This window comes from Gavia stellata, chromosome 3 (genome assembly GCF_030936135.1).
Source record: "Gavia stellata isolate bGavSte3 chromosome 3, bGavSte3.hap2, whole genome shotgun sequence".
Lineage (NCBI taxonomy): Eukaryota > Metazoa > Chordata > Aves > Gaviiformes > Gaviidae > Gavia > Gavia stellata.
The window spans coordinates 35,671,218-35,697,773 of record NC_082596.1 but is presented as its reverse complement, the minus strand read 5'-3'; the positions used below and the strand labels follow the sequence as shown (position 1 = coordinate 35,697,773).

General features: G+C 37.6%; 1 protein-coding gene across 2 annotated transcripts in view; it reads right to left on the bottom strand.

The window, feature by feature from the left end:
• Positions 1-26,556, bottom strand: part of STAU2 (staufen double-stranded RNA binding protein 2) — a 172,008-nt gene that overhangs the window by 132,070 nt on the left and 13,382 nt on the right. For both annotated transcript variants that reach the window (XM_059815184.1, XM_059815185.1), the window contains exons 2-5: positions 20,860-21,067; positions 19,633-19,763; positions 15,051-15,210; positions 12,631-12,766 (exon numbers count right to left, since the gene is read on the bottom strand). In XM_059815184.1, the coding sequence (XP_059671167.1) occupies positions 12,631-12,766; positions 15,051-15,210; positions 19,633-19,763; positions 20,860-21,058 (626 nt within the window). In that variant the 5' untranslated portion in view covers positions 21,059-21,067. The remainder of the gene's footprint in view (positions 1-12,630; positions 12,767-15,050; positions 15,211-19,632; positions 19,764-20,859; positions 21,068-26,556) is intronic.

Below are 26,556 nucleotides of genomic sequence, written 5' to 3'. Positions count from 1 at the left end.
AAATGAGTGGTGAAGTCTTTCAGTGCTTTGATTCCTTTCTACATAAGAACATAAAAAAAGCAGATTTCCTAGGGAAGCTTATTCATTAATAGCAGACATAATATTCTTTCAATTTTCAAACTTTAATGGGCATAATGGATTTACACCAATGACTGACAAGTATATAAATTCATTGCTAATAAAAATGTATAAGTGATGCAATGAGGGTGGAGTAGCAGGCATCACCAATGCACAGCAACTTGCCTTAGTTGGTCCACTGAATACAATTTAGTACTGAATATTAATACAGAAAAAAAGTTAGATCATGTTAGATCAATATACTAAAATATGAAGTTGCAGACATGCTAAAGGTAGGAAATGTAGGAAATTTTTATAAGATAGTATGGAATTGTATTTTAGAAAGCAGGGACTCCAAAAAAGACTTGGAGGATAGAGATACCAAGGACTGTTGATCATATGTCTATCTGAAATGGTTATTATGACCTTTGACTTAGTAAACAAGGTCAGTATAGAGATTACCTTCACTGAACTGAACTAAGGCTCAGCTGCTGATGTCCATCTCTCTAAGAATTCCCACTTCTGTTGCACTGACACTAATGTCAGACTTGAATCTAAATCAGTAAGGTGATCAGACTCCACTTTCTCTTCTTTTGCCATGGGAAAGAGCCTGAAAGCTAAGAGAGTTGATTTTTTTTCCAGAGATTATTTCCCTTTTGATCACAACACTGGGGGATTCAGCCCCATTTCAGTGAAACAAATCATCCAAACAAATCGTGGTGCCAAAGTACCTGATGCTGTGAGTGCAGCTATCCTTTCTGTGACAAAAAACAATTTAAACTGGCATTCCTCTTTAAAAACATCCTAAAAAGACAAGCAGATCTTCAGAAGGTCCTGGGAATTAGCATTTCAGAAGAGATGTTAACTGTACTTTCTTTCACAGAACACAAGCGGTCACCAAAATCACTGCTGTCGACAAGACCCGAAGAGAAACTATAACACAGTGGTTGCTGGTGAGAAGTTCTGCATTTAGACTCCATATATTCTATCATAAAAGATACTTGAAAACCTTTCTTGAGAAAATTTTGTGCTTCCTCAAAATGTGGCAGAACTTTCAGTTCAAAAGGGACAAAGACCTTGAACTAGGAGAGAGTACAATTCCAGTCAGATCTTACTGAGTTATAATCTGTTAAAAATTAGCCACTAACCTTCTTTCTGCTTGCTTCCCTCAGGAAACTTATGACAGCCTCTCAAACTAATATTTGAGCTGTAACAGCAGTTCACCTATGTCATTACCAAAAAAGCAAGCAGAGAACGTATTTACCAGTAACCAATGTTCAGGTTCTGGACACAGCAGCAAGGCCCTAACAAGAAGGGATACCAACTGGTCTTGGTTCCATTGAACCCAGTATCTCACAGGTCTCTCAAGTGAAATATCCACAGCTCAGCAGAAGTACAGGAAAAAGATGAGGGTGAATAAAAAGCTAACCGTGGACAAAAGAACACACCCAAAATGTTCCTACTCCTGGAAAAGCATTCTGAATCAGTGCTTTTTTTTATACACACCAACAATGTTAGTCTTCTGTCCGTATCCTGAAAGTAAAGCTGCCTTAAAACAATCAGGTCTAGAGAAAGGAATGGAGGACACCCAGCGAGTTGCAAAGCCAACAGACTGAAGAGATTCACAAGGTGCTGGGGCTGTTGGCTCTGAAGATCTTTGAACCAGAAGGTTTACAGGAACTCTCTCAAGTGGAAAAGCAATGTTGACAGACAGACATTAGGCAACCAAAGATGAGGAGGATCTGTATTTCACCTCTTTATGCTTTTCAGCCTAAGTGAGAACAAGAAAAGTCATGGCTGAAACTTGAGATGCAGATCTGGGGCCAAATGTACCTTCTCCAGAGCAGAGAAAGATCGAGGAAGTTGAAAACCCAAAGAAAAGAATCTACCAAAACCTTGTCCCATAGAGGGAAGCTTCAGGAGAAATATCGAAATGTGAGACAAGGACCACAAAAAGACAGGACAGTTCTCTTACCAGACAGAGTAAGAAAGTAAGTGGTTTGAGGAGCTCACTATATCCTGAAAGAAAATGAAGAAAAATATTAAGAGAAGAATAAAGTATTGGGGCTCAGGAGCTCCTCTGTACATAGGGCCAAGAGATCATTGACAAAACTACTTAATTTTGAGTGAAGATAGTTTAGAACACAATGGTGCAAAATGTCATGTCTTACATAACACATTTTGGGCATGAAGAGTGATGAAGCATCTAGATGTTCTACAGCTAAGGCTATAAAGGTTTTAAGGATACCAGGTAAGTGCATTGATTTGGAGAACGAAGAGACACTGTACTGGGAATACTACCCGCAAAGTTTGCTCTATATTCTGATTTTTAGCCTACATAACATTATTTTAACAGCTGTCAATGTAATATTGTAAATATAGTTAAAAGTATTCATATTGATCCCTCATAGGTTAAATGCACCCTTTAACACAGTGGATGGTAGTGATAGGATGCATTTGTCAGAAGGATTACATGCACGCTGTGCCAGGACACGTCACCTAACACAATTTTGTGAGCACTGTGAAACTTCACTGTAACAGGGTGAGGGGACTGCAGAAAAATCACTTTCGAACAGAATTTAATGGAGACTGTGGATTCCACAGCAGGATCTGGATTTTCTGATCCCAGATACTCGATGTATTTTTATGACTTAAAACACTGTAGAAATTAAATATTAGCTGTCAAAAAATTTATTGCAGGAATAAATATCCTGTGTCGTTTTAGGAATTTTTATATTTTTTAAGCCAACCATACTAATCACTATTGTCTAAACTGATAGCTACTGGCAATGGCAAAGCTCATCACCTGCAAGCTCCCTTGCCACTGTTCTTTTGGGAAAACTATCTTAAGACAAACAGATGTTTCTGCTGTTTTAAACCAACAGGAAATGGACTGACTTTCTCCCTTTTCCTTTCCTAGAAACAAATACTAGCAAAGAAAAATCCTAGCACAGCTGTACTCAACACTTTCCTTATAACAATATGTCTGTGTGGGAGGCAGGCAATGAGTGGGAAAAAACAGACCAGGGGAAGTGAAATGTAGCATGCAGAAGATGAACACAAAGAATTCATTTAAAAGTCTGAGTGGATTATTACACCATAATATTGATACACTACCAGGGTAGTAACAGTGTGATGTACAAGACTTTGCTTTAAGATATGATCTGGATCCGATCTCAACTGGTAATGTGCAAAACTGAATCAATTATCAGCTGGCAATCTCAATCCCTTCCAAGTGAATAGATGTTCAAATTGTCACAAAGCTTCATTAGTATGAACAGACTGAAGGTTTGGTGGCCAAGCTACAGCCTTATCTTTAAGGAAATGTCTTTAGTTTAAGCCTGAGAAATTAAATAATATGGTAAAATGCAGAATTCTTGCTGTCTTTGTGTGGATAAACCAAACACTTCAATTTTCACTGCCGACAAACTGGCACCTTTTACTCGCACTAGATTTACACAAAAAGGGGAAAATGCCATTGAAGTTATTGCATTACAGCTTCAATCATTATAGGAGAAGAAAACTTGAAGAAAACAATACAACAAATCATTGCAGCAAACTTGGTTTTAATTGTTTTATGCTGGAATTACAACATTTTTAAGTCATGAAAAGCTTCAGAATAGAAAAAGGCAACTTTTGAAAGAGTGCTTCTGCTGTGAAATTCTTGCACCAAAACACAAATTCATGCTGCCATCTAATGGTCTAAATCAGCTGTTTCCAGCTGAACAATCAAATTGCTGATCTGAACAATCACTTGCATTACTCTTAGAATTATTCTTTCTTTCCCTAAATTTTAACTTTCTTAAATCCATATCTGTTCTTCAGAATGAAATTACAGTGTATTTAAGGAGATATAACCTATTCTAACCAAACTCTTAATTTCTATTTCCAAGTAGTTTTTAATATTTCTTCCAAAAGGGTTTTTGTCCATTTGTCCAAAAGGTTGGGCGGAGGGCAAGGAACGCAGAAAGGAGTTTTCACAAAGTCAGTCAGTAAACATCTTTATCATCACACCTCTTAATCCATAAAAAGCAAATTTTAAGGACAAAACTTTGCAACACTGACTGGAAATACAGGCAAAGCACCTCCGACTCCTTCTGGCCTTTTTAGGGGAGGGATGTTGTACCCTGTGGCTGAAGTCTGAAGCTGACAACTGTAGCAAGGTAAAAATCCCAGTGCCACCCCACACTGCTCCTGACCAAGGGATTTACTCTGTTGTGACTAACTCAGCTTAATGCAACAGGCTTCAGAACTGAGCGGCCACTTCACCTGGAGAGCAAGGGCACTGCTGTCCACAGCCTAACAGCTTTTTGCAGCAAAATACTACTTTGTTCAATCAAAAGCATTTCAGAACTTACATGCCTGCCTCTCCTTAGAACTGTTATTACCCAGATACGTCCCTAAAGAGTTTGTTCTTCTGATACTTTTCTTTCCCTTTTCTCTCTGGGCAGGTATATTTATCTTTTTCCAGTCCTTCCACTGCAATAGTCAGATGACTCCCACTAGAGCACTCATAAAATTATTACAAATCAACATTCTTAGGATTATTTCTCAGAGTAGGATTCAGCTCTAGATTCAGATGCCTAAATTTAGGTATTTAGTTAACGTGTAGAAACTAAGTTGCTATTACAGTGAAGCTCTGGAGAGATCCATACGAAATGTAGACATCCTAGTTTATGGCATGACAAACAGTACTCTAGACTCGCGACTGCTCTGACTAGACCTTCTGCTGGTTATAATGGGAGACTGGGTTTCTATAGTGCACAGGCAGAGACTGTTTGAGAGGCATCTGAGCTTGGATCTGAATCCCACCAGCACTGTGAAGAACAGCATCTAGCTGCCTTAACACAAGCACACAGTACAATTTGAGATGCAGTCGTGTACCTAAGCCATCCGCATGATGTGACACAGGACTGATCCATGAAAAGCACAAGTTTCCCATGAATAGCTGGAGTCCTGGTGGATTATATGAAATGGCATGATGACTGAACCCCACTTTTAGGGATTCCTTCAATTGCCTAAACTTCGCTACGCGGGGCCATTTGAAATGCCCTAGGGTATATTGCCTGGCCTTCTGCTGCCACTCTTGTAAAGGTCTCCTCTAGGTCTTCTACCAAATCCACCGGTCCCATGTGGATGTCTCAAACACCCTACAATGTCTCAATTGGCACTAGAGGCCTATGTTTAGGTAACTTACTGTCCTCACATCTGCCATGTTACATACACTTGGGAAAAAAATATCTGCTTTCTACACAGCTGTGCATAAAATCCTTCTCTGTTGCAAAAATCCTGAATAACTGGAATTCAGCAACAGATAATAGGCTAATCACATGCCTAGAGTCATGAAAAGATTCCACAGAGTAATCTGAATTTTACCTTTTCCAGGCTACTGGCTGATCTAATCAATACTAGTTCGAAGTCTGTCACATCCAACAACCCTTTACATTATGCACTGGACTATTTGTGCCTCAAATGGATGAGGCTCTCTGTGCAGAGAGAGGTCTCCTGCTAGAAGGTAAACAGGGTGCTCAGGCAACACTTATAAAGGCCAGGAGAATTTCAGACTTCATTCTCTTTCTGTAAATTAAATACCTGGGTTGTATAAATGTAGGTGTACTTATGGAGATAGTCTCAACAGATTTTACATTGCCTCCTGCAGTGCAACCCACTCACTTCAAAATTTGGCTTCTACAGCTGGTCTTCTGGCTAGATTTTCTTTTTTTTCCCATAGGACTATGTAACTTTTGTAAAACAAATGAAGTTGGGTGAGGATTTAGATTGCATTGCTAAGCACACATGTCAAGTAACACTAGCGTCAAATCTGTTCCCTTTGATGCACATATTTAATTTTTAACTCAGCATTCATAGAAGAAACAAACTTTTCATTTTATTCTTTCACCATACAATCTTTTATTAACCTGATCTGACAATTTTAGTAATTTATCCAATAATCGCACAGTCTATTCTCTTTTCGATCATTAGACTGGAGAACATGTTAGTCCATTATGAAGCTAGCAGTTGCAGATGTAGTTGACCAGTCCTCAATCTTCCTTTTACTATACCTCATTTTTAAAGTGCTGATTCAGTATTTAGAGCACTGGTCCACTGGGCTGATATACATAATTTCAGGAGCAACTAAGCCTAAGCAAACAGTCCCATGCAGCAACTCAGTACCCAGCAGGGGAGCTACCTAGCCAGTAGGCAGGAACTACATGCTCACATCAGGTGATGCCCTGTGCTTTGTGGCCAGGAAGCTTGCCTCCAGAAGAGGCAAGAATATGCTGCTTCTCTATTTCTCTGAGTTTGGTCTTGCAAACAGCCCTGTAAAGAAACATTTGCTAACATCAAAGAAATATGCATTCAGAATGACAGGACTGTGAAGAAAACGAAAAGGAGGAATGGTCTGTGCACTCTCCCCCATGCACTAAGGAGAAAGGTGATAGTCTTCTCCTTAGTCTGTAGTATACTATATATGCAGGAAGAAGCAAACATATACAAAATTAACATGAAGGGTCACTGAAGCAGAAACTGTCAAAGTGCACAGAAGCTGTAGTTTATCCCAGGGACACCACCACTTTGCATGACATGCTTATAGAACTATCACACTATCCAAATTTCTCAAAACCAAGCAAGGAACTGCCTTAATTACTTTATTTCCATTCTTTAGCTTGTCATTGTTTTGGATTTTCTTTGTTCCTATACTTCACAAGTGTTTTTAATTTTGAAAGGGGTTTTTTAATAAAGGTTTTTCAAGCTCTCCAGATTGTGGTGAGACACATTTTAAGGAATTTTATATAATAAGCAAATAACTTCTGACTTCTCCCAAAAAACAAGGGTTGAGTTTTGTGATCTCTTTAACACTACTTTCCATACTAAAACATCAAAAGCTGCTGTTCAGTTTCTAGTGGTTTTATTTCTTGGCTAAAAACACTTAGTTTACATAAGTCTGTAAGATATAATTTCTGTTTTGTCACTTACAGACATTCTATAATTGAAAATACTGCAGGACAATTAAATGTCAGGAATTACTCTCTTCAGTTCTAACTGAAGAAAAAATAACTTATAATAAAACAAAACAGCATTTAATGGCAACAAGGCAAGCTAGATGACCCTGTAGTCAGAACTGATATCTTATTTTATTGTTTAATTGCTCTAATTTGAATAGCCATGTTTTTAATTTTTTTTTACATGGTTTAAGCCAACTACATACTCAGGGATGTGAGGGAGTACGGGTTCCAGCACTGGCTACAGATATGAGTAGTATGCACACGTTTCATCCTCAGCTCTGCCAGTATTTCTCAAACCTGACTCGCTGTTTCAAGGCTCATCCTCTTCTAAGTAGCGTGCGAGTTCTACTGAATCCTGCCAAATGGCGTGCTGACAAATGCGCAGCCTAAATCAGTTAGCAAACAGCCCCTGAAAGTATCAGCACCTCCCTCCCCAGAGTCAGTTTGTAAAGCTCTTAGATAAAAGAAGCCATACAAAATGCAATGTTCACCATTTTTAGCAGTTCTGTAATGTATATTGTTTGAACGGAAAGGTGCTCACATGCCTTTGTTGAAAAATTGCTGAAAACTCCAACTTGTGAGGTTTTAAATAGGTAGTATACAACCCGTAAATTTTGAGTGCCGGAACAGTTTTTTCCTTTATTATAATCTCTGTTAGTAATATAGAAACCTTTGTTAAATAATAAGGTGTCTAACACAGCTGCATTCAGGGTTGACAGCTTTTTTAAAAGCTCTGCCTTATCACAGGCCATCAAGCTTCCTAGTACCAAACTTGCATGGATATTACTTGAATAAAGAAAATCCAGAGAGGACTCCCAAGCTCTCTCATCAGAGTGAGACAAAAAAAGTTTGAAGTTCTTACCTATATTGTGAAATGAACTGCAGTGTACAGATACCCAACCTACCAGAGACCTAAGCTGATGACTTCACATGATCCAGCTCAGCATCACACAGACTTTATCAGCGCAGGCTGAGATGCTGTGCAATGGCAATGGCCCAATGCTGTTAACAATTAGCGAGTATTGCATTCACCAGCTTGAGTGAAGAGCCAGGTTAATATAGTCATACCTCATCCACTCCCAAGCTGGACTGTATTTTATCTACTTAACTACCCCTAAGAGGGGAGCAGGCTTGCCCTGCACTTCCTAACTTAGCACAGGAAGAGACTTACAAGGCTAACACCTTACCCTGGTGTTACACACTGCCTTAAATGCTTTACCCTCTGCTGTACTAAGAGTTTTGCATTTGCAGTTCGGTAGCCTTCCTCCCACTTGCAGCTCTGTCACCCTTCACCCAAGCCATGTGGCCAGTGTTTTCCAGAGTTTCTCTAGCTGTATTTTTCCCTTGCTCTTCTCCCCGTGCTGTTATTTTCAAGGCCCTTCACCTAAAAATACCAATACGTTGACAGTATTGTACCTATACTGTTACTGTAACCCTTCTCTCCTCTGCCCTTTTCCTATCCCTTGGCAGTAGCTTTTGGTATACATTACAGAGCCCAATAATATGCATGCACAAAGCTCAATAAGCAGTCAGCGTTCAACACCTGCCCTGATGCAGCACTACCAGCATCATAAGCAGGAACAAGCAACAGGGGGCTTGAGCAGGTCCTGATGAAAACCACAGAATTACTATGGGAAAGTGTTATAGGGAACACTTGCTGCATGGGAAAGGACACCCAGAGGATGATGCTCATCTGGGAGACACCACCACTTCCCTTACAAGCTGGGCATTGGTAAAACTTTCCCCGTTCTCTTTTTTTTCTCTCATTTGTCCACTTTCCTTTTTTCCATGAAAGTAACTTCCACCTTCATTATCAATTTACGCCATCAGCTACAGACCTTGCAAATGGATCTTTGCATCTTGCATGTAAAACTGTTTCAACATCTTCTGTGCAACAGACTGTCCATATAAATATTCTCTACTGAATGTGAGGGTGTAGTTCTTCACATGCTTAAATCAACCTGAGCTGCCTTTAACTTCCAAACACACATTCCTGCCCTGTCTCCGGTGAGGGCACAAGCTTCTATGTGACTAGGTGAGGAGGTGTTTAAGGACAGTTGTAAGTCTAGGAGTAACGTCTCCCTTCCTCTCCCCCCCAAAACTGATTCATTTCCGAGCAGCTCAACTACCAGTACTGGAGCCAGGAAACTTGCAGGGACACAAAGGCTGGGGACAAAGAAAGGAGGAGGAATCACTGCCACCTCAACATAAATCATCTTAGCCTGACATGGAAGCTAGCCCTCAACTTTGCATACAAATAGCAGCTCTTAGACCGCATTCCCATGAGTTACTGAAAAGGATCTTTTGTGCCACTTGAAACACTAGACTTAACTGGTCTAAAGATATGCCCTGGGATGAACTTAATATTGATTTTTTCCTCAAGTCACTCATCTTGCCAGAATCAAAGTTCCCTAACACTATCTCCTAACCTTAATCTGTATCTTCACCTATTTGAAAAGCACATTTTTTTAAACAGAGATCAGTAAAGGGTATTTAGTCTCAGTATAAAAGACAAAAACAGCTTCCAACTTACTTAGCATATTTTGTATCTGTTTTAATAACAGATAATAATTTACAGTCAGAAACTGACAAAAATGAAAAATACTGATTACAGCACAATGCAATCATAACGCTAAAAATCAGCAAACAAATGCTAAATACAACATGGCAAGTTACTTTAGAAGGTAAGAAATGTAACACATCATACCACAGGAACATAATATGGTACTACAGCATGTGCTTCATATTTGGGACTTCACTCGCTATTACAAGAGGTCTAGAATCTGTCTCCAGACTTCCCTCTGGTGAGGGTGGGTAGAAGGTGTGCAGCGATCCTGATGGGCAGAGGAGCAGGATCCTGCGCACTAAGGAGCCCGTGGCCCACAGCGCGGACTGTGCCGTGCTGCAGGGCTCCTGCCCAGCGTGGCTCACAGGACAGGGCTGTGCTGCACAAAGCCTCCGCAGGACACTCGCTGTAATAGAGGGGCCCACGGGCAGCTCCCCCTCGGTACCACCTGTGTGGCCTTGCCTTTATCTAACAGCGCAGCAAGAAGTTCTCACGTGAGCATCATTTCTGTTTGACTATAGCAATGGCAGAGTTGCTTCCTTGTAAGAAGATCCTGCAAGAGTGGGAATGACTGAGAAGGGGAGGATCTCTGCTGCAGCCGAGGTCTGCGCGGCATGCTGCGCGTGGGTCACATGCATGTTCGATGCTACACTGCTTGGGGCTCCCAACATCTAAAGGTGTGGAAGATTATCTGCGCTATTCTCTTCTTACACCGTCAGCTCAAATAAATAGCATTTTAAATGATACCTTACAGAGTCTAAGTGCCTTTCTTACCAGGATCATAACAGACCAGCACCTCCCAGTGCAAAACAAGGCGAGAAACAATTATTTCCAACGCAGGAGTAGTCCCAAAACAGTACTATATGGCAACATTCTTCTATTTCCTCTTTACTCTGGTATTTGTGTGTGAGCTGGTGTATGCACAGGGGGTATGTATTTATGCAGATAGACAGATCTAGTTATTTACTACTTAGTTTTACTTATTTATCAGTTTACTAGCCACAGTATTATTAGCCACCCTGTGTGGGCAACTGCACTCAAATAAGCACAGTGAAGCAGGCAAACAGAGATTCTGGCCTTTTGTCCCACCCTGCCTGTTTGTTCTGTGATCAGAAAAATCAAATGCCCTTGGCTACCTAATGCACCCAGAGAGATAAAGCTAATACACCATTTTACCCTAAAGACAGTTCCCAAAGAAGCAAACTTAGAGATTGCACTAGATGTACGAATCATTTTCTATGAAAAGAAATAAAATCTTAAAAGTTGGCAACTGTTAAGTGTTTTGGGGTTCTGCTTCCACAAATCTGTTTCAGTAACTAAGTTCAGGTTCCAGAATTCCCCATTTTATGGTTTTTACTGGCTTGCATTTTTTCCAGCCTAGCCTTTTTATCTGTTAGTCAAACTAATCTGATTATAAAAGTAATTAAAATAAATGTAGGATTTCTAAATATTAACAAAACTCATTTCAGGCACCATAGTTAGCTTTTTAAACCATGACATATGTAATTGGAGACTCAGGTCAGCAGTGGCTAGAAATACAACTCAAGTAATACAATAATCAGGCACTGTTCTGTAGAGTAATGAAAGTTTTCTTCCAGGTTATTTTTGTCTGTTTGTCTTTTACAGTTCTAGGTATTGTTGCTATTTAAAAAAAAAAAAAAAAAAAAACCAAAAACAAACCAGAATGAAATGTTAAAACCCTAGTTATCACGATTTAAAAATCTGGGGAAAAGTAAAATAACATTAAGTCAACTGAAATACTTTTCTTAGACAATTCTGAAACGTTGCATTTTCATTTCAAACTCCTTAATTTTTAAACATTGCTGTAAATTCAATTTCTAATAAAAGAGTAATTTTGAACCAAAACACTTCTTCAAAGTTCATAACCTCGTTCTTTTCAATAATTATGAGATGCATAAAAATTAATAGGAAATCCATTAAGAAAACCTTTGTGAGAAAGGCAATATTTTTCACTGATAAAACATGCTACTAGAAATTCCTGACCTGTTTGGTTTTTTCTTATTTTACAGATTACACTTGCTGTCACTTTTGGAGCTCCAAAAGACCTAATCTAATATAGTTCCTCTGCAGAAAAATAAGGAAAAATGGGAAGAAAACCTATCTCAGAGAAAGAAGTTCTTGGGATTGCAAATTAATACATATATTACCTTAAGTTTCTCTCAGACTACTGCATTAGATGCAAATTACATTTAAATCAGTATGAGCCAGAACGGTTTTTCCTATGTGTACTAAAATTGTACAAATACCAAAGATGAAGATGTTTCAAAAATTTAGAACATATTGAAGAATAAAATATTTGGATGGTCAGTTAAGGAAACTGCTCCATCCACTTAAATTTTTTTAAACTTTAAGAATTTGATAGTTTAAAACCAAAATTTTGAATACCGTCTTCTCAATGATTACTCCAACTTACTACAGTAAGGACAGCACTAATGGAGGGCTCTGAATATAGGTTTCTAAACTGTGAAATAAAGGATTTTTCCTAACCAAACACTGAGGATTAAAGAACTGAAATAGCTGACCAGGCAGAATGGTTAAAAAAATGGAAGCCTGAGAATGGTTTCAAGCCAAATTTCAAAATGCAGCCCTCCTAGTTTTATATCCAATTTCTAAGAAAAGAGTGCTTCATTTTTGATGATACAGATTCTAATCACATGACACAACAGCAAAGAAAAGAAAAACCTCTCTCTGAAGTTGCTCTGCCTCCTCATTGCCATGGCTGTAGACTATAACTCCAGTATGCATGTTAAAAAAATAGAAACAGTTGGTTTACATGTCTTTATTCCTTTTGACATGCTTAGGGCACCTGTCTACTTTTAGAAAGAGATTATGCGTGTCTCTAAATAAGGCTGCACAGACTCTCCTTAGTAAAAATCTTAGTTTTATTCTTCTCTAAAATAACCTACGAAGTTCATAAAGATTTAGAACACACTGACAAGCAAAGGATAAAAAACATCAAATAATAGAAAAAGTACAAACCTCTGATTATACATGCCCCGGAAATTATAATTTGCTCTGTAATTGGGAATTGGCTTTGGATCTAATGGCCTGTAGATGGCAGGCTCTCCTCTTTTCATAGCCAGACCATTCAGCTCCACTGTTGGAGTTATACTGCCTGCAAAAAAATAAAGAATACACATAAGGCACTTAAACCACAAATACCGCAAACCACACAAGCAGGACTGAGATGAGCAGCAGAGAGAGATCTGCATGATATTTTTTTGCTCTTAAATTAAAAAAGAAGCAACTACCATAACATTTCAGTTTCTCTAAAAGACGTTAATATAGATACCAACTTAATTTGTCACAGTGCATTCTCTATCCAGCTTCAGTAGATTAATGTTCACATACAAATGAGAAAGTCAGTGCTATAATCAACCTGGTTATTAATCTTTCCAATGTGCTTATCTACATTATGACACTTTCTGAAACTATAAAGATAAAAGAATAATACCTCTTCCTGATGAATACCATTAAATAAAACCACAAATAGAGCAAAGAGGGTTGAAACAAGCAAGCAGTAATATGCATTACTGCAGTCATTTGGTAATCTTACAAGTTAGAAAAAATGTTTTATTTGCAAGACTTGAAAACTTCAGACTATGACTAAAAACTAATGCTCTAACAAACTGAAAATACAACTACTGGAAATCAGTGTCACTACAGCCATCTACTGGTGACAGAATACAAAAATAGAAAGCAGCCAGCACTTGTCCACTTCCATGGTCTCCAAAATGCCAAATAAAAAGCTACACTGTGACTCCATTTTTATATGTTTTTTTTTTTTAATAAAATGTTCAGCTGTAGTATTCCTCACTTCCGCTATTTTAAGAAAATCCTAAATGAGCTAAATGTACATTCCAATAAAAATGAGTTAATATTTTCTCAAAATATTTTCATAAGAGGTTCAAATGAGCCTAGCCTTAAAACAGCTATGATGAATTTGCCAGTCTGCCATTGAGGCTTTACATGCCAAATGATGAAAATTTTTACACAATCCTTATTCAAAAACTTCTATCAACAACAATTTTTGTATTTTCCAGAGCAAGGAATGACTATGAATTCAACTATACAATAAAAATGCGAAATGCCATTTTGATGGGAAGACACCTGTGCATACATAATACACTTAAGGAAAATTACAGTGTTAAATGATACAATTTTTTAATGAATTCTCTTAAAGCCTATTTCTTTTGTTATCAGCTTCTCCCTTTAAGAATATGATCAAAGCCAAAAAAAATCTAGAAGCTGAGTGATAATCTGCAATGTTAAGAATTAAACCCAGGATCCCTTTTTATAGAGGTGTGAGCCTCCTGCTTTCTAAACAGCAAAATTCACAGTGACTGGGTCTGAAGCAGCAATGCATTCATCTCCAAAGGAGCAAGAGAATACTATTGCATCACTCTCAAACAATCCTTAATGGCTAATCCTCAGGATAATATTCACAAGCTCTAAAGGAAACTTACTCCTGCTTTCTTTCCAACATAGAGAAGAATAACTGCAAAATTACTCCATTTTTAAAAAGTAGCTGAAGAAGACTTTTTTTTTGAAAGGGCGAGGGGCAGCAGAGAGAAATAAAAAGGGAAGAAGAGAAAAGGGGAAAAAGGGTGGGGGGAAAGGAGTGTAAAAAAAAAGAAAAAAATAAAAGGAAAAGGTGACTTTTTTCCCCTCACCATTTGCTCTCTTTTATGTTAGTGTGAAATAAAGTTAGGACTATTTTTTTTTAATTTATTTTGTCGAACAAGACGGAACAGATCACTGAGCATATGGCTGAGATATGTACCTCAAAAGGTGTTGCATGCATAGACGGCAACTAACAGGTGATGCCTCGAAATGAAGGATGCAAGACACCAATATACATGCTTTCCATTGCTCAAATAACAGTTTCTAAAGCCATTTGAAAGCTTTTTGAAAGCACAGGTTGCTGTGAAGGAAAACCTACTATGCAGGGATTATCTGTCGAAGTTTTCATGCCACATCCTGCCCTTTTATTTACACCACAGATGCAATTTCACAGGATTGGACTGAGTAAAATTTGGCCCTTTCATTGGAAAATTAGCTAAAATAACTCCTCAGAAAAAATGTTTTACTATGGTAATAATGGTCAGTTCAGTCTGGTTTCGTCCTGTCTCTCTACTGTTGATCACGAACAACCACTTTGCATACATCTGAGCCTTATCTAAATAATCATATTAACTTACAGTTCAACCATTTTAGGTATGGGCATTAAAAATTCTCCTGCGCAAACTCACAGGAGGTTCTTCATCATACTATTGTACCTATAAGACAGCTATGTTGATTCTCATCGTCCAACTTAACTGATATCTCAATTAACTTAATTAGTGGTATAATATTCCAACAATTCAACAAGATTTATTTCACAGAGGAAAATACCATACCTGGATTATTGTTAACATTATTTTTGGGTGGTCTAGGCGTTGGTTTGGGAAGGGTAGTTTCATTCAATGCTTTGCTAGCAGCAGCATGTTGGGCCTTTTTAATACTGCTTCCTTCGGCTTCCCAGGTCTGTTCTCCGAGAGTCAGCTGCACTGTGAACATCTTCAAAGACAAAGAAGAGGTAAACACTGGCAAGATTATCACTGTGGATTAGACCAATCTGTATAAAAACTTCCAGTGTTGAAGAGAAACCGTGCTCTCTTTTCATTATATTCAACTCCCAGATAACACATCCGATACTTACAGAGATCAGTGAATCCTTATCAGTGGGCAACATTTGGCCTTTCAAATGACAAAGTAAAATAGCGTAATGTTAATGTCAACTATCAAAGAACAGAATAATATTTAAACCAAGTAATAATAACTGCAAACTGATCCTCTGCTTTTAGAAGACTATACACAGGTCAGTTAAGACCACATTTCTTCACACATACGAATGCATTTAGTCACTTTACCTGTAGAAAACAGGTAAAGAATACTACTAAAAAAAAAAAAGTAATTTTGTAATAATTCTGAATGGATATAAACGACTGCACACTCTTCAAGGCAGTGGAGAATTTGGCCCAAATAGTTTTACCCAGTGAAAGAATTTCTCACACAACCTGATTTCTGAAAATAATGTGTATTGTTAGGGCAGAGTCACAACTCAAATATATTCAAAAATATAAAGTAAGAAAGAAAAGAAGTATTATCTTTTTGAATGAAACTGCAGTTTTTTTAATGTGGACTCTATAGTGAAGACAGGAACTGTAAAAATTCAGAGTTCAGAAACAGACTACTGATAAAAACCATATATATTTTAAAATCTGCAATGAAGGATTATTTCAAGCAGTATCTGTGCTGTGCAAGTCGTGAAGATAAAACTCAATGCATATTTAAGATAATAGATAAAGTCTATCTTATGTATGTTCTGTACATGTTCTGTTTAAATTTGAGCATCTAAGAACAAGAGGAGAAAGGGTAAGAACCTAATGTCTTTTCCATATCAATTCCATACATATAAGGCAGGATTTAATAATCAGATACACACGGTAGACTAAGCTATACCTACCTCAGAAAACAGACTCACCTACTTGAGGCAACATAAAGAAATCTACATATTAGTGTGAGGAGCATATAAAGTGAAATTTTCATTTCAATAGTTTGCTCTACAATTTTTTAAAGTATTTAAACTTGCCAGATCCAGGATCAGGTATCTAGAGATGGGCATGATGGGCAACCTTTAAATTTGCCTTTACATACATTTTCATTTAGCATGTACTTGCAAACAAGCATTTGAACACAAGTATGTATGTGCCTCCCAACTCAGCCCTATACACATGCACACAGTGCGTATGAACTGAATGCTGTAACTACATACTTGTGTTCTAATTACAGGCTTGAGTTTTGGCATAATGTAATTTTCAGAAGCACAGTGCAAATACCCATATCACAGTTCCTATCACCATGTTGTTTTTTCTGCAGCAGTCACAACAATTTACTCAGACAAGGGGGAAGAGAGAAACAGTCTCTTAATTTTGCACTCTGTCAAACCCTACCCCCACCTGAAAGCTAAGCTGGGTATTACAGCTAAATACCCATAATTATATAAATTATCTATAAACATTCTTCCTTATTACTAAAAGAACGGAAATTTGATTTCTGGATCTGGAGTTTATATATTTTATATTTTGCAAGGAAGTATCAGTGTAGTATTTTTATAGGAGGAGAAAAATCTTGAATTTCAATAAAAACATGATTAATAATGGATACTTATCTACCTATAACTCTCCTCTTAGTGCTTAGAGCAATAAACAGGAATTCGAGATAATAAAGGGCTTGCTCAGTAAATTCCTATAGCCAGAGCACTAACCTTCTCACTTAGCCCATCTGACAAAAGAAAACCTCCTGCAAAAAAACACACACAGTAGTAGGTGGGAATTTAATTAAAGGAATGAAACTGACCAAACCCAAAATCTGGAGCAGCCAATGAAGTACTCAAGTTCTGCAAGACCTCTGCAAGAGGCAGTTCTCACCCATTTTCTGAGGAAGTCTGTATTCCTTATGTCCAACCTACTTTACCTGATGGCTAGAGAGTGGAAATGCAAAGGCCACCACGTTTTGTGCTTGTTTTCGCTCTGCTGTGCTTGTAAGGTCAGTCTCCCTTAGCTCTGGCAATTCTTTCCTCCTCACTTTTTCTGCATGTAGAACTTTCTCTCCTCCCTGACCTTTTGAGGTGCTACATTCCTTACCCCTTTCCCTCTTCTCAGTACCACCACACACTTTCTTTTGCCACTGTTTCTTTTAAATTTGTCTCCTGAGATGCCACTGACAGAGAAGCACAGAATAAATGATCAATCTGATTAATGTACTCAAAAATGTTGTTTATGCTAACAAAGACTTTCTGGTTTTTCTTATGATGAAGAATCTACCTGGAGGGCAGACTCCTAGAAACCCTAACTTCACGATCAAGAAGCGCTACTTCTCTCCCAGCTCCAGTGTTTCTAGTTTCCCATTTCACCCCAATAGTCAAAACTTACTTTCCAGAGACAACTAGAAAAAGGGATATAAAAATTTACTAGCATTTGTAGTCATGACACAAGCAGCTGTCTTGTAGAGCATGTCTCTGAAAATCATGAAAACCACTAGTGGACAGGAACAGAGTATGTGTATGAGGAAAGCAATGTGAGATGCTCCTTAAATGGCAAACAGCAGCAGCAGCATTACATCCTTCAGGTCATGCTTTCTAGGACACACACAGATCTGTTTCATATATTCTATCAGGTATATATCATCATATTACTAGCAAGACATTTTACTAAACTGCTAACACAGTCATAATAATTTCTATGTGTCTGTTTTTCATAGGTCAAAGGTAAACAAGTCTGCATAATCTTACTAATATCACCCTTGCTCTTCATCCCCTTCCCTCCTTTGTTTTTCCCATTTGCTGCACAGGTCAAAATCAGACTTAATATTCTTCTGAGTCTACAGAGCACATATCTTTTTTTTGACCACTATGGGTGTAAATAAAAATAATAAAAGGTAAATTGAAAAACTGAAAAATTAAGAAATCCATTGAAAATCTGGCTTTCAAAGCGCAGCTAATGCAGGCTCAAGTCATTTCAATGATATTAGTTCCTTTAAAAGTAATAACGAATATATGCGAACTATTTCTTATCCTGCTAAAATTTAAAGTATAGTATGAATGTAATGTAACTCAACTCTTTTTACTGCTGAGGAATATGAACAGCCAAAACCACACCTTTTGCTACAACAAAAACACTTCTTATTTCACAATAACAGAAAAAAGGTAACAAAATAAATATACAACACAACAGTGAAAAGTTACATAAAGTGCAAAAGATTTAACATGCTGCAACCTAAAACCAGTGTATCCTGTGGTGCCAAACGCCTCCAGGAAGGTGAAGAGCACTTCCATTTCCATTCGCAATGAGGAATCCTAAAAGGTTGCTGATTCTCAACAGCCGTGCACCTGCTGACATCATTTCCACCACCATGAAGGATGCATGAACACCAGCCAAACCAGAAGGTCAGTGATTTGCATCAAGTCTCCGCTAGCTGACAACATAATGTGCAACTGAGAAACAAGGGGCAACAGCACAGAGACAGCCCACAACTAGCTGAAAGTGTTACTGATCTGCAGTGTGACCCCACTGTCTTACGCAGTTTTGCCGCTCTAGAAATACTGAGTACAAAGCAGCTATTAATTATGCTATTGTCTCTCTCAGAGTTTTTCAGGCTTTTTTCCCTCCCCCAGATTGCTCCTAACTAGGGAGGAAATTAAAAATCATGTCTGAAAATTATTATCTTCAGAATATCCCTCTGTGTTCCCCATCAACCAAAAACATCCTAACTTGTACTTTGAAATGAAGTTGGATATCCAAATTGCTGTGAGAACTGACCAGAATAAACTGTCAGTTCACTAGTAACTTTAATGCTATAATCATATTAGGAGTCTTAATATCACTGTAAATCAAGTTGCACAGAATTTAGAGGAAAGAACAGTAATAAAGTTTGTGCCCTATAATGCAAGATCCAAAGATACGGTATCAATGCAATCAACTTTATGGACACAGAATTGTATCAATAAGCACTTTAAATAATGACACAAACTAGCTTTGTCGTCATCTGCACTACCATGAAGCAAATGCAGAGGTAGTTATCAGAGACACGCCGACTGGGGAGAAGGATTCATGCAGCTTAAAAAGCAAACGCTCCATAATTATTAAGGAAGTGTGATGATACCCTGGAAAGACCTTCACAAGGTCTTTACAGAGACCAACAAATATAAACTCAAAGGTGGAAGTCAAAATAAGGTACGAAATGATCTACAGAGTTTCAACAGAAATACAGACATACTTTCTGAAAGTGTAAAAAAAAAAAGAGAAAGCAAAATAAAGAACAGTAAGAAACCCCTTACACTAGAAACGTGACTGTGTTTGACAAGTGCACTCATCCAGACCATGACATTATCTGTTCAGCATTTAAGGTATGGCTCATCACCTGGAACTGTGACCTTACCTTGGCATGAGCAGGCCCTCTTTCATTCAGAAGCTTATACTGGGGTTGAATTCTATTGAAACGGGCTAACTCATTTACCAGACACATTGGAGTTTTCTCTTTGGGGTTTGCCATGTTATCTTGGAGAGGAGCTGTAAATAAAGAGTCTGTAAAATTTTTGTGGAGAAATGTATTCTTCACAACTTCGCAAAGCTTTGCAAAAGCAGCAGCATGCTTAGAAAAGAAAATACTTTGGCTAAAAAATAATTTTTGCACATATGCTAAATACAATGTTTAAATGCCATTTAAACAATAATCATATGAGAATATGAATTTTACAATAACCATTTTGATTACATGCAATTTAAAAAAATAAAACTATCTCTTTCGAAACTGTCTCTATAAAAGATGACAGCATAGGAGGACATATACATATGGTACATTTTCTACATCACCAAAGTTTACTGTGAGGAGTATACTGGTTCCAGGAATTGACTACTCTTTCAGAATGGTTTCTCAACACTTTGAAGCAGAAGCGGATAGCATAAGAGTTGCAAGACAAATATAGCAGATGAAACCCTGTGGTCCACACTTGCTTCTCCCCGCTTCTTCCCAGTGTTTTAGACTTTTCTCACAATAATGAAGTCAGTCTCAGAGCACTCCCAAAGAATACCTTGCCTCCCCCTTTCAGGATTTTGTTCTGTTTTTCTAGACTACTTATTTCATGTATACTGCCTTATTATTTTTTAACTTTCTGCTATTTCTTTTTCAATTTACTTGTATTTATCTCTAACACACACTGTCATTTCTTGCTTAATTTTTTAGGATAACATTTCTGTATTTTATACCCAGTTCAGCATAGGAACTACAGCATTTATTAGGCTACAAAGGAAACACCAAATACTGCCAAACAGTCTGAAGACATTCTGTTCTAGGGAAGAGAAATACACTTGGAGACCTTCCTGCACCACTAAAACTTCCCTGTAAAAGATATGTTCAGGATTTGACAATAGACATGTTCTTTGCTGAGCTTTTATATCATTGATCAACACTTCACTGTAAGTCTGAGCTCAGTTAAAGAAACTTAACTTAGTAAACAGTCTGTTTAGCCAAAATATTTTTCTATGGGATTTTTTTTTTCTTTATTTTAATCCTCTTTAAGACCTTTTTTTTTTTTTTTTTTTTAAATTAACAAGTCACCAAAAAGATTCATTTGAACACCAAAGAAATATACCCGGACCAACTTACCTGGTGAGTTGCTAGAAGGCGCAGGATCCACAAGGCCGGCAGTAGGACTGCTACAGCTGGTAGCTGATTCCGAAATGGATCCGTTCATTGAGGATGGCAGACCCAGCGTATTTGTAGCTGTAACTGGTAGGGGTAGCACCATAGGGGACATGGTAGGTCCGGACAGGTTTGCTGTAGTCTGCATCTTAACTTGTGCCATTGCCTATCACTGCAATAAACAAATTATTATGAGCAGGGCACTTTGCATTTTGAATGTCAAATTACAGTAGTGGTATTAACACCACTTCTTTTTTGCTCCTGGACCTGGGCCACAAAACTATCCACAAAAGTCATGGCTCTACACACATTACTTCCAAACTGATGCACAGAGAAACAGAGCTCACAGCCAAAGACAATCACCAGAGCAGAACCCACACACCCTGACTCCAGGTTCTGTTGCTCAACTGTGGGGTGACCCTGCCTGAAATACAGCAGGAAGAATGATTATTCTAGAATAAAATTCCATATAATTATTCTGCGGATGAGATTAGTACCTGCCAATTTCTTCAAGAGAGGATATCTTTGCAACAAACTGCCATAGTTTTTCCAGTAAAGTGCACACAAAATACCAAATCAGGCCACATGAGAAAAACACGTATTTTTTCTGCCTTTTCCAAACTAAAAAGGAGAAAAATTAAGAAGAGAAAACAAACAACCAACGAACCAACAAAACCACCAAAGCAGCAAGTTCTGAAAAATCACTGCTAATCCCGTCAACAGATGGAGCACTTCAATCCTTGTATAAATTACTAGCACAGGTACCAGGATTTCCTAAACTTGCCTTTAACCCAGTGCCTAAAGCATTTACCTGGAATATGCCAGGTACTAATTACCTCTCTCCAACTGCCCAACTGAGTTTCTTTTTTACCAATACCTGTTCTCTGGCTAAGTCTACACTCATAAACAAACCAGAGTCAGTGCACAGCTCCTTCATACTATTCACTGAGAGTATGCTCCTTGGCAAAATTTTGGCTACTGACAAAAAACTCTTGCAAAAACCACATGGAAGCAGCTCAGAGGCCAGCAGTCGCCCCAGGCAATCCACCCAAATAAGCGAGGAGGCAGTCATTCTCAGTCCTTCAGGGAAAAGTCTTGGGCTTCTCCTTTTGGCATCAGAAGTAAACAGGATGATGTATTTTATTCAGTAGCATGGACACAAGACTGTATTTTTTTAGGGTTCATACACATGATATGAACTGTATAGAGCGGATAAAAAGACAAACCCCCTAACACCCAACAAATAGCCTGGGGACCTGGGATCTCTCCCAGCAGCAGCTCTGGTTCCTCTGGCTAAGGCAGAGGAGGACAGGAGCCCAGTTTTCCTTGTCACGGGCAGGACACTTACCACTAAGCTCTTTGCTGCTTCTGCTGGGGTAATCTTCTTTTCCTAAACAAAAATTCTATCCAACACCTGAAAAACTTTCTAACTAAGGTCTTACTGAAATGAGTACCACTATATAAAAAATGTTGATTACATCAGTAATTTTGCTCCCCTGTCAAATCCGCTAAAAACATCCAAGTATCTCTACTCAGAGAGACAGTATTGTTGGATTAAGATCCCAAATCACTTGATACACCACAGAGTGCAACTACTGTAGCACAGTTGTACTAGTATACGAAAATAATAAATCTTTTCACCGTGACTCTGTGCTTTGGAGAAAAGGTTCAGACTGGAATGCTTTTTTATTACTGAGGAAAGACAGACGACTGATTTAAATCTCTGAAAAGGCGAAAGTAAAAAAAATTAAAAATGAAGCCGAGCTGCAATCACTTGCCCTTTTCATAAATATTGTAAGTAAAACGCTAATAGTGACAGATTTTAAAAATACATAGAGTCAGCTGAGATATATTCAAATACTTCATGTGTTCAAAAATATGAACTAAATTCAGACTGTAGAAATCCTACTGTCACTTAACAGCAAGTGTCATACAATACAGCAGTATTGTTAGAAGGGCCTAACTTAAAGACTGAGGATGTGTATAACTATAGAATTCTTTGGTATACTATGTGTTTAATTCTGATTTTAAATATATTAGTATAGATCAGAATGAATTCAAAAAGCTTCTTAATTGTAAACATCACAGTCAATGATGGCAGAATCAGGCCATATTTATTAAACATCTTTAAAATGAAACCAACATGATAGGAAATATCATCGCAATAATTAAAGTTTAAGAAACTCCTTAAGAGTATTTACAGCATTTTAGCTTATAAACATGAGTACGAGAAAGTCATCACTCACATAGTACTGTATGAGATACCAATGAACACCTATTCTCAAGCCCTGCTAGTTGTGAATTATCCTTTCAGCTTCCATTATTTTGGAAGTTTATTATTCTTTTCAAGAAAGCAGAACTTACTAATAACCAAATAAAATCATGTGGTTTATGAAGTATATTTATAGCTCCTATAGTATTGTTGGGATATTTTGTAGGATTGATCCTTTTCCATTAAGGATAAAAAATCAGTTTGATAACAGTATCAAGAAAATGTAAAAATGAACAAGACAAAGTTTAGGAGAAAAAAGACATTCTTTATCCTACAGTAAATTACAAAGGAAATTAAACTGTGAAATCAGAACAAAATCACAACATGTTATGTGTTGTGGTTTGCTTATTTTATTAGTTTTCTTATATATCTAAAGCTGAAGAACTCCTTCAAGAAACTATAACTATGCTGTAAATTAATCTGCATAAACAAAGATGCCCAGGAGGTAAATATAATTGTAGGGACTAACTCTTAAGTACATGAGATATGAAGATAGTCAATTTGTAATCAATTCTAAAAATCCCCTAATAGAGAGACAACAGAAAGAATATAGTTGATACAGTGCAGTCATGTAATTTTCATATTACCAAGCAAATAATCTTTGATGTCACCACAAAAAGGGAAGAAAACTTACATGCTCCATCTTTTCCTTACATATTTTACATATATACCAGTGACATACTATTTTATAAACAGTGAAGCAAAAACATTCTGAGGCCTTCCAGCCATGAGCACAGATCAGTTTGCTACTGCAGAACAAAATGTAGGACTCGAGGGAGAGAGATTTCACTAAGTTCGTCAAAGAGAAAATGCAGTTATATAATCAAAACAATTTTAAGTCTTCTACATAGATATTTCTGAAAAATCTGTCATATACAAAAAGGACAATTTCTTGGGATATTATGGATACGATTAGAAAGCTCACACATCTCATTTCAGGTGGCTAACCCAACTCATGTCTAAGAAACTGCTACACCCAAGCATCTCCAGAGGAGACCCTCCATGCTCGGCAGCGGTTACAGACGCCTGGATCTCTGTGAGAAAGCTGGACTGCACAACTTTGTGTCTTTACTGAGCTGCCAGCTGCCACACCAAGACATCACAGCAATGATATTTCTTGCAGTCTCAATCATATACACGTCTACCCAGTCAAAGTCCACAAGTCGCAGTGCTGCAAGTTTCGTAAAGTTATATTCCAGAGCTTATGGTGCCTTCTGAAGTGCTGCAATGTTTTTTCCTCTCTTATTCAAACCGGCACAGCTGTATTAGAAATGCGACAGCAGACATTTGGAGGGATGTAAATACACTATAATTGCATTTTACTTCATGTCTGCTTTTGGAAGCACTTTATACATAGACAATTACACAGGTTTCAATAAACAGTTGGTATTAACTTTCCTGTCAAACTATGTATAAACTGTGAATTTTCCTCTTAAACAAAACCAAACAAACTCACATTAAAAGTACAAAACAAAACCCCCTCATATTTTAAAGTGAAAATACTGTTGTCAAATATTCCATTCATTTTTCTTGTAAGTTAGGAAACACAACATTAATTTAGTTATATTCACAGATGCAGAATATTTTTAACAACTGTGAATACACTCATGTCGTGCTAAAAAGCATCACACAGCATAAAGAATTACTTCTATTTTTTCTGATGATTATAATTTCTTGTACTTTTCTGGATCATGAATCACTTTATATCCTTAGATCTTAGGGCATAAGATATGAATTAAATGCTCAGGTGAAATGATTCTTAGAATATGTCACACTAATTGAATAAATAAAGACAGACAAAGTAGATGAGACAGCACAGAAGGTGGAGAAGACGAACAATGAGTTTTCGAGTTAAACACACTTTCACAGCGTGGAAAAATTGAAAAAGCAGTGCTTGACTTGAGACACAGGTTGTTGTATGAAAAACCAACAGTTGGAGAAACTCATGACCTGAACAGCCGAAATGGAAGAGTGGACTTCATCTGTGCAGAAAGTGAAAATGCATATATGCAGTAGGGTGCTACCATGCTTTCACACTACTCTGTCATACAACCCAACATACCAAATCTAATCAGTGTACAAGTATGTAACACATGGCACATACCACATATTTGTGAAGTGCTTTACAAAGGTCACCACTGAAGGCCAGCCACTGCTGAGTAAGAAAAATTACTTGATATATCAAGTATCTCATATACCCAAAACTTCTGCTTATACATTCTGATTGGTGCCAATTTTTCACAGCAGTATCACATTAATGATGCCAAGCCCTTGTATGCAGACTTGCTACCCAGCAAGTTCTAGCCTGTGCTCTGTTTGTGAATCTGACTGTTCTGCAGTCAATGAGACTTTGTTTTTATCCTCCTTGAATTCCCTTATTTAAAAAAAAAGAAAGAAAAGAAAAAGAAAAAACAATAATTTCAATTTTTTAAGATCACATTGAATTCTAATTCTAGTTCTACAATGTTTGCAGGCTCCTCCAAGCCTGCTTTATAGCATCTACAAATTTAATAAGTGTACTGTTTCATCCACATCATCAATGAAAATATTAAAAGGTACAGGAACAGCACTACAATAGACTATGGGCAGTGTCTACGCAACCAGCATCTCAGTGTTCAAAAAACATGTAGGCGTGGCACTGCGGGACATGGTTTAGTGCGCATGGTGGTGTCGGGTTGATGGTTGGACTTGATGATCTTACAGGTCTTTTCCAACCTTAATGATTCTGGCATTATGTGAATGTTTTTTTCCAGACCAACCCCTGCTTTGGTTAGCAGCTTGTTAATGGGATTCTTCTGTAAAAGTCGCAAGTCGTAGTACTCTAATAGACCTAACAGCTTCCTAAACTAAGGAGAGCTTGGTTTTAGTTTTAGCCTTAAAAGTCCACTAAACTCTCCATTCTCCTTCTATTCTCCTGATATTACTTCACTCACTCAGTTACATAAAAGCACACAAAACTGCCAAAAGGTAAAGTGTATTTCTTGCATGCCATTTCTCACATTTACAGTAAATATTTATACATATGTGTACATCAATATAAAAAGTACTACAGAAGTCCTAAGCTTTATGAAAACTCTTTTTACTGTGTTATATCTAGCAGCTTATTTGGGGATGACAGAAAACACACAGCTCTGCATTACCTTCAGAGCAGCTGTTAATTCAATCTTTTCTGTTCTATAAAATCAAATAACGAGATAGCTGCACAGTAGCAGTTTAGCAAGAGCATGACTTAAAGCAACAGACAGCAGACAGTTATGTAGACTTACTAACAATATTTATCTTATTTATACATTTTAAAAAGGCAAAATTCACAAACTACGCATGAAATCGCAAAGGGTCTATATATACTATATATTACTGCTGGTCCCCACTGTTTGTCCTCCCCATTT